At 39.8% G+C, this 8894-nt stretch overlaps 1 protein-coding gene across 1 annotated transcript in view; it reads left to right on the plus strand.

The window, feature by feature from the left end:
• The first annotated feature begins 4588 nt into the window (after positions 1-4588).
• nop14 (NOP14 nucleolar protein homolog (yeast)) overlaps positions 4589-8894 on the plus strand; it is a 12506-nt gene continuing 8200 nt past the window's right edge. The window contains 5 exon segments of the mRNA XM_032539904.1: positions 4589-4678; positions 4861-5043; positions 6456-6590; positions 7270-7411; positions 8213-8358. Coding sequence (XP_032395795.1) covers positions 4604-4678; positions 4861-5043; positions 6456-6590; positions 7270-7411; positions 8213-8358 — 681 coding nt within the window. The 5' untranslated portion in view covers positions 4589-4603.

Genomic DNA, 8894 nt, shown 5'->3' on the forward strand with positions numbered 1-8894 from the left:
TTATATAAACTTAATTTTTTACCCACACAAGCATTTAACACAGCCTTAACTTACAGGTTTAATGAATCAGCAGTGCTGCAAACCTGCAGATGATCATGTTTGAACCTGGTGATGTTGAGCGTGGTTCGCAACCAAGTGTGAGTCATCCCGGGAAGCGTCAACAAGCTTTGGGCTTATTGATTATTCCAAGGGTTAATAATATGTTTACTGAAAGTCTTTAGTATGAAGGAATGTCTAAAAACAAATTCTCAGTTATCAAGTTTTTTTTTTTTTTTTTCTAATTATTTGAGCCCAGCTTTGCTTTAAATTTGTCCCTTAATTTCTCTCTCTGTAAAATGTCATAAACAGACAGAAATGCCACATATTGTGAGATTTCCTTTTTGTTCTCGATCATGTATTGCTTTTTCTCACCATTCTTGATTGCTGTGAGAGCACTGTGAACCTCCTCTTTTATAAACCACTGTCTGGGAGCTCATACAAGTTCTATCTTAAACATGGATGCAATCATTACGGAACATGAAAGCCGCATGATCAATCATGTCAGAATCCTCAACCTGGACTTTCCTGTGTAAAAGCCCACTCTGAGCAAATACGACTTTGTCATTGAATACCTGTGTTTGCAGCTGCAGTAAAAACACAATATAAACTGGAGAAGCATTTTCTTTTTAGGTCACCGATGTGCGATCAATGGTGTGATTGCAAATGAGCTGTGCTTAAGGTTGCAGGGCATTAATACATGGGCCATCTCCATGCGTTAACTGTTTTAGTCAAGGTTAGTCAGCAGTCTAACTTGTGATGAACCAAAAGGCAAAACTAACCGGAAGCATCACCTAATCTTAGGCGCTTAATAAAACTTTATTCACAACAGATGGTTTCTCTACATTATTGCAACTTCATAATGTCTAGCTCGTGAAGGACTTTGTGTAGACTGCTTACAGTGTGTAATGTCCTTTAAATGACTGTAACTACCCCTCTGAATTATATAGTTTATTTTAGGTTTAGGACTAAAGTCCTTTTCACGTTTTTCATTTGAGTAAACCATAGATTTTTGTTTTAGTTTTTTTATCTCGCAGCTATGCTGATTTATATTCTCTGTCTGAACTACTTCCAATCTAAATGTCTCATTACACCATCTACAGACTTAACACTTCCACCTATCTTTTCTCATGGTTCTGCCTCTTTTACAGCCATGAATAAAAAACACTATTGAAAATCAGTATTGTGTGACTATTCATTTATGTAAAATCTCTGCAAATCATGTATCAATACACTGTAAGCCATCTCCATCAGTGCTCAATCATGTGAGTCAATATTAAAAGTATTTGTTCAGCACAGGTTAAGGGAAAACATTGTGGCAACCATTCGATGAAAAGGACTTATCAAGAACGTCAAAAATAGTAATGGGCAACTGACTATTAGCTGATTAAGTATAACCAGCAATGTGAAAACCTACAATAATCTTTTTTTACATTTTACATATCTTTGATAAATATATAACATAAGTACTCATGCAATAATACTGGCACAACAATTAGTATCAAAATGCAGTTTAATAACCTATGAAACGAACAAAAGAGCCAGAGCCGGCACTACTTCCTGCAGAGGCCCAAAGGCTTCGTCTGCAACAAGATGCTGCAGATGTTCCACCAGCCTGTGGTGGTCAGCTGGCTGCTACGCTGTGGACGGGGTGTGAGGGCGAGGGAGGCTAACAAGCTCAACGAGCTACTTAGGAAGGCCGGCTCAGTGATTGGAAGAGTTGATGGAGAAGAGGATGTTGTCCAAGTTGATTAGCATCCTGGAGAACATCTCCCACCCCCTCCATGACATGCTGTTTGAGAAGAGAAACGTCTTCATTCAACGCACCCAAAGGTGTTTCACCGAGTGATGAACCTGCATCAAACTTTTCAACTCATGCCCACTATGTCGTAGAATGGACATCAGTGGCCTGGAAGGTTACTGAGGTTCTCCTGGGCTCGCAAATACATTCTCTGTAACTCTGGCAGAGTTCAATGTATCTTTTGTACATCTTCTTTATAATAACTTCAGTTACAGTCAGGGGAGCTTGGCAGGTTTGGAGTGTAATGATAAAATTCCCAAACTTTAAGTTGCCTTTGTTTGCTTTATTACGTTTCACTTAGTTCACCTTTCACCTTCAGATGTTGACAGCCAAGAGCACAGCTATAAAATGTCTTAAAACAGCTGACACAATAAAGTACATAGCTAATTGCAAATGTCCTTTTAGCACATATATATACCCACAAACATTTCTTGGGCATTTTTACGCCTTTATTGGCAGGACAGCTGAAGAAATGAAGGGGGGGGGGGGGGGGAGAGAGGGGGTAATGACATGCAGCAGAGGGCCGCAGGTCGGAGGTGACCTTGGGCCCGCCCTAAACCTCTTCATGGGCGCCTGTTCCACCAACTCAGCTATCCGGGAGCCCTAGCCTACTTTGTATTGTACCCAGTTTTCTCTGTAACTTGTGCTCTTATTGGAGTCGGGAATGTCTGCAGCCTGGAGACGGGAGGGCACGAGACGGGAGGTCTTTAAGCTGCAGCTTTTTTTTTTTATTGACAAAAAACAACAACATACAAAACCCTCATAGCATGCGTAGATATACTACAAATGTTGTCGATGTCCATGCAATAATTACGTGAGCAAAAAACAACAGCAACTACAACAAAAACTAAATGAGGGAATTCCTTAACCCTTGTGTTGTCTTCCCGTTAACCATGAACTCCTTCCAAGTCGAAATTGAACACAATTTTTTTTTGGTGCTTTTCCCATGTTTTTATCTGATTTATTTGTCACTTTTTACAGCTTTTGGCGCTTTTTCAAAACCTGAGCTCGTTTAATCAGGTTTTACTCCTATTCTTGAAATTCATGGTCAACAAACCTCATTTGTATCAAATTATACATGCGTTATTATTTAAAAAGGCAGAATTTATGAATTATTTTGACTAATAGTTAAGAACAGAGGATGTTGAGTGGATCTCAGATGGGTACATGTCCAGGTTTAGTCCGGATACTGTTTTGAAACCATTAAAAAAAAAAAATTTAAATGTTATAAGATTAAATAAAAGGCAAGGCAAGGCAAGGCAGCTTTATTTGTATAGCACATTTCAGCAACAAGGCAATTCAAAGTGCTTTACACAAAATCAGTTGAACAGATAAAACACAAGTAAAAACAGTTAAAAATCACAAGCATTAAAAACCGGTAAAACACATGAATAGACAGTTAAAAACAAAGAGAACATAAAACACAAGATAAATTTACAGTGCAGCATAAGAAATTTAAAGAAATGATTAGTCATTTAAAGAAAGGCAGCATCAAATAGAAAGGTCTTCAGCCTTGATTTAAAGAACTGAGAGTAGCAGCGGATCTACAGGTTTCTGGGAGTTTATTCCAGATAGAGGAGCATAGAAACTGAAAGCTGCTTCACCCTGTTTAGTTCTGACTCTGGGGACAGAAAGCAGACCTGTCCCAGATGACCTGAGGGTCTGGGTGGTTCATAGTGTAGTAGCAGATCAGCATATATTTTGGACCTAAACCGTTAAGTGATTTATAAAACTAGCAAGAGTACTTTGAAATCAATTCTTGAGACAAGGAAGCCAGGGTAAAGACTTCAGAACTGGAGTGATGTGATCCAGTCTCTTGGTCTTAGTGACACCCAAAACATTCAATGAAAGTAATTCGTTAATTTTACCTGAAGAACGTTGTACGAAATCATCCATGTTTTTTTTTTGGCGTTTTGGTTGAAAGATATCCATATTTCTGGTATAAAACACTTAAAACGGGTCCTCGGGTATAATTATACCCGAGGACAACACAAGGGTTAAAAATACACAAGTCAAAAGCATAAAGACTAGAGCACGGGGTCTTCAACAGGGGGTCCGCGACCCCTAGGGGGTCCGTGGAGGTACTGCATGGGGGTCGCGAAAGTTTTGGTTGATTAGACTTTTTTTTTTTATTACCCCCCCCCCCCCCTGCAATTTTTTCCACTAATTGAAATGTCTTTAAATAGCCTACACATTAACATGAATTCAACACACTGTAGTAAACAGATAAATGGAGGCAGAAGATGTCTTTCACTCATCAATGCACACATGGCACTATAGGACCAGTTTGATATAACACAATTTTATACAATATATATAATTAGGGGGTCCCCGCTCCATCTCGCCATCAGTTTGGGGGTCCTTGGCCTGGAAAACGTTGAAGACCCCTGGACTAGAGTGAAGCTGGACAACGCTAGAGGCGCTGTAGGGACTCTCACACAGGAAGTAGTTCTTTTCTTCTTCTTTGTTTTAAACTTTGACCTCAGACTTGCGCATGCTGGAAATGGAAACCCAGTGAAACAACGTGGATAGTAAAATATTAAAGTGTTATTTATTAAATACAGGGTTGGCAGAGCGTTAGTGGCCCATGTGTTCTTCCGCCTGGATTTAGTAACTCGACTCCTCAGCGCGACCAAAAGGTAAACGCTGCCTCCGCGTGCTAACGTTCGGTTTGTTTACAAACTGTTGACGGCTCAAAGTGAAGCTAGTTAGCAGTAAAATAGCTCCGGGTTTTGCCTTTTGTCCTATAATGGTCGTTTCTATTACATGTTGTTATACTTTTATGAGTCTATTAGAGATACTAGACTGTGCCAGAGTGTTCTGGGACGAAACGTCACTGATGTAGGAGGGATATTTGCACCATTAACGTTATTGTAGCACAAATTCAAAATGGTTTCAGTGCCCATTTAGTTCATGTGGTGTATCAAGTGAAGGCTTCTCTCAGATGAACGTACGCCTGATGAACAGAGTCTGTAATGTCAGTAATGTTAGCTCAATCTGACCACTAATTTACTCTGTTATAGATGGGGAAGGCACCCAAAAAGAGGAGCATGGCCGACAAGGTCCGCAAAACCAAGACCTCAACCGAGATAAAAAACAACCCTTTTGAGGTGAAAATCAACAGGAAGAAATTTGATATTTTGGGGAGAAAAAGCAAACATGATGTGGGTCTGCCTGGCGTGTCTCGATCCAAAGCCATTAATAAGGTAAGAAAAAAAAAATCTTAATCTCCTGCTTTTACACCTACACCTTCAGCAACTTCTCTCTTTCTGCAAGTAATTACACAACTAGAATAGTTCTGCTACCTTCAATTTCTAAACTCATTAAATGTTCAAACATATTAGCTTTGTAATCCAGATGACTGTTCATGACAAAATAGTGACGTTGAAAGAATTCATTCATCATGTCTATAGTGATCCCTGGTGGCCGATCTGTGTAATAAATAATTCATCAAAACACAGGGGCACATTTAATAACATAAATAGATGGTTTTCATTAACACATGTTTATTTTATGTTTACATAAAACATATTCCAATATTGATTTGTTAAATAGATTGTTTCTGGCAGCAAATACTATCTGCATTTTGATACTGTGAAATTTAGGATTTCACCTATGAATTATAACTAATTATAATTCCACATGCAGCACCAGTTCAGTTCAGTTAATGCCTTGAAACCAGCTTTACTTTTAATACATTTATTACAGTTGCTGATTATTCAATGTACATTAAGGACTTGAGTTTCGCAATCTTCTTATGTAGAAAAATAATGCGCGACATCAATTATCAATAATAATAATAAAGGCTAAAGTGATGAGGGGCATTACCGACAGCAGCTAACTGAATTTACCGACCAAAAACGTTGGAGTTCGAAACTTTAGGCCCTTTTGTTCTTATGAATTCCCCTTATTTTGGCCAGTCAGGAGATACTTATTATGACCCTAGGATGTTTGGTGAAAAGGGCGCACGGTTCTTTGACCAAACACTCGCGGAACTGCAGCATAAAATAGAAATCAAAGTGGAATGTCAGTGTTAGAGAAATCTGGGCAAAACAAGAGAATAAAGGATAAGGGCAGCAGACTCTGAATTAAACATAAAAGATTCTGATGCTTGATGAAATGAAAGTTAAAAGATAAGCTCTTCTACTTTAGCGCTGTCTGGCAGACATGGGTCACAGCTCAAAATCCCTTTAGCACTATCTGTGCTGTGAAGCCTGGGGCTCGCAGTATCATGCGGAGAGTGATTTTCTGCAGGAGAGGCCGAGACCTTTTGTGAGGACAGAAAGTACCACAAACTAAGCTCAAGTTAAAGTGAGATAAAAGTAGAATCTGCACACATTTTTAAACATTACTTCTAATTAATGATGTTGTGTATGTACATGTATATATACTGTGTGTGTGTGTGTGTGTGTGTGTGTATGTATGTATGTATGTATGTATGTATGTATGTATGTATATATATATATATATATATATATATATATATATATATATATATATATATATATATATGTGTGTGTGTGTGTGTGTGTGTGTGTGATGTATGTATATACACACACGCACACGTGTGTTGGTGTGGACAGAAATCATTTGCAATTCTTGATTTTTGATATTTCAGAGAAAAGAAACCCTCCTGAAGGAATACAAACAGAAGAACAAGTCCAGCAAATTCATTGACAGGCGCTTTGGGGAGTATGACACCAAGATGGCACCAGAAGACAAAATCCTGAAGAGGTTTGCAATGGAGAGACAGGTCAGTGATGTGATGGTTTGCATTCCGACACACCCAACATCAGGTCTTGCCATACACGTCACCTTTAAAATAGTCTATATCCACGACATTCTACTTCCGGGTTAGCTCTGATGCTGCCAGAAATTCCACCGGATCACACTCTTCTTTATGACCAGATATCAATTACTTTCTGCTTTCTTTGCTTTGTGTTGGAATTTTAAACTCCGGTGGATTTCTGAGGACTACGGTTAACTGCTCCTCAGATCTCTGCAGGGTAAATCCAGACAGCTAGCCAGACTATCTGTCCAATCTGAGTTTTCTGTTGCACGACTAAAGCAACTTTTGAACGCAGAACCAGTTCTTTCCCGAGGCCATTTTGCAGCGGCACCGTGCGCCGCCCATGACAATATTTACTGGTTTAAAGAAATGTCAATAAACCAGAGCACGTTTTTCTCTCATCCCGGAATTCTGTGTGGACTAGCAATGCAAGACTACCTTTAAACTGAATAAACCTTGTATTCAGACAGATGTGAAAACAGATTTAGCAATACCACTATCTAAGAAGCCGTTTGTCCCTACTTAGACTTCCTTCATGTAGCCATGGCCTTCTGAAATTTTTTACATGGACCGTTTGTTACTCCCAACATCAAATCTCACTTTGAATACTGAACTCTCAGTCAAACTGTGCTTTACTGCTCAGCGTAACCATGATAAGAAGGATGTGTACAACCTGAACGAGGAGGAGGAGCTGACTCATTACGGCCAGTCGCTGGCAGAGATGGAGAAGTTCAATGACCTTGTGAACAGCGACGATGAATCAGAAGAGAAAGGTCTTTTGTCAGGTGAGATTTGCTGGGGTCCAAACACCAAATGAAACAGAAAGTTAATCTTTTAAAAATCCTCTTTTATTATCAATGCCAGATGTTGGGTTGTTTTACGAATACTACTTCCTTCAGTCAAGGTTACCATGGTTTAAAAATTGTCCATATATTTAAATCAAACTCCATGTGTTTGTGTGTGTGTGTGTGTATCTGCCTAAGTAAAGCGCTGTAACATGAACAGTCTATAGTGCCACAGAGCAATAAAATCTGAGCATCAGTTGCTGGTTGCATTTAGCCGCTACAGAGCTCCGGGACGCCGACTACCAGCAGCAGTTGTTTAGCTGCCAACAGGTGACTGTGAGCCGGGTACAGGCACCTCCCGATGAAGGTCCTCTCAGGGAAGTGGTAGTTGCGTTTAGCCAGAAGAAGTGACGGTCATGCGGCGATGACGGTTAAGTTTAAGCACCAAACGACTCTTTAAGGTTTGGAAAAAGACTGATTAAAATACTCTCAAGGAACGAATGAGCGTTCTCTGGGTGAAAGTATTTTTTTTTCGCTGCAAAGTGAACTCTGCTTTGCGGCTTGAAAGTGCTGTGTTTTATATTTTGCGATTTCATTTTAAGATCATTTTCCATGGGAAATTGAAGTTCATAAGTGTTTCGGCTTGGCTGGCCGAGTGACACTATATTCATGGTATATAAAGGGGGGAATCAATTCCTCCATATTTTGTTTGTTTTGTGCATGATCAAATAAACATTGCCCCCCTTTTTCCTTCCCTCACAAATCGCACCCTGAGTGACACTATTTCTCTTTCTCATCTAGCTGAGCTGACCGCCTCTCACTTCGGAGGCGGGGGCCTTCTCAGAAAGAAAAGCTCGGGGGAGCAGCAGGAGGGAGAAGGAAGCCACAGGGCCAAATCCAGACAGGAGCTGATCGAAGAGCTCATCCAGAAGTCCAAGCTGGAGAAGGTGAGCCAGTAGCACAATCCTTTTGGTTAACTTGGTTTCTCGCAGGCCTTTCCCCTCTGTTACATATGGACGTATGCTCACAAGTGAACTGCACTCTCCCTATATGGAATTGTATTTGGTCATTAAAGCAACACCAAAGATTTTTTTGTACCTTTTAAAATAAGGTTACCAAAATCGTTTCAGTGTCTCATCAACTCGTAACAGGGTGAACGGCACCTCTGCATTCGCTTTGCGGCTCTCTATTGCTTATAAACGCACTATGCAAGTTTTCTAGATCCGCTTCCAACCTGTAGGGGGACCGAAGAGGAAAAGTGCTTTGGTGTTGCTTTGAAGAAAAAGTCAGGTCATATCTTATATTTTAGTGGTACTTTCAGTTAAACGCGTTATTCATGGCGTTAACGCAAACCCATTTAACGGCGTCAATTTTTTTTATCGTGAGATTAACGTTCTTTTTGGCTAAGCAAAAGTTTAAGTGAGTTTTTTTCACATGCTGTTGCAACAAATAGTAACGTTAGAAAAACTACAACACCACACCG

Source organism: Etheostoma spectabile, chromosome 16, assembly GCF_008692095.1.
Source record: "Etheostoma spectabile isolate EspeVRDwgs_2016 chromosome 16, UIUC_Espe_1.0, whole genome shotgun sequence".
Taxonomy (NCBI): domain Eukaryota; kingdom Metazoa; phylum Chordata; class Actinopteri; order Perciformes; family Percidae; genus Etheostoma; species Etheostoma spectabile.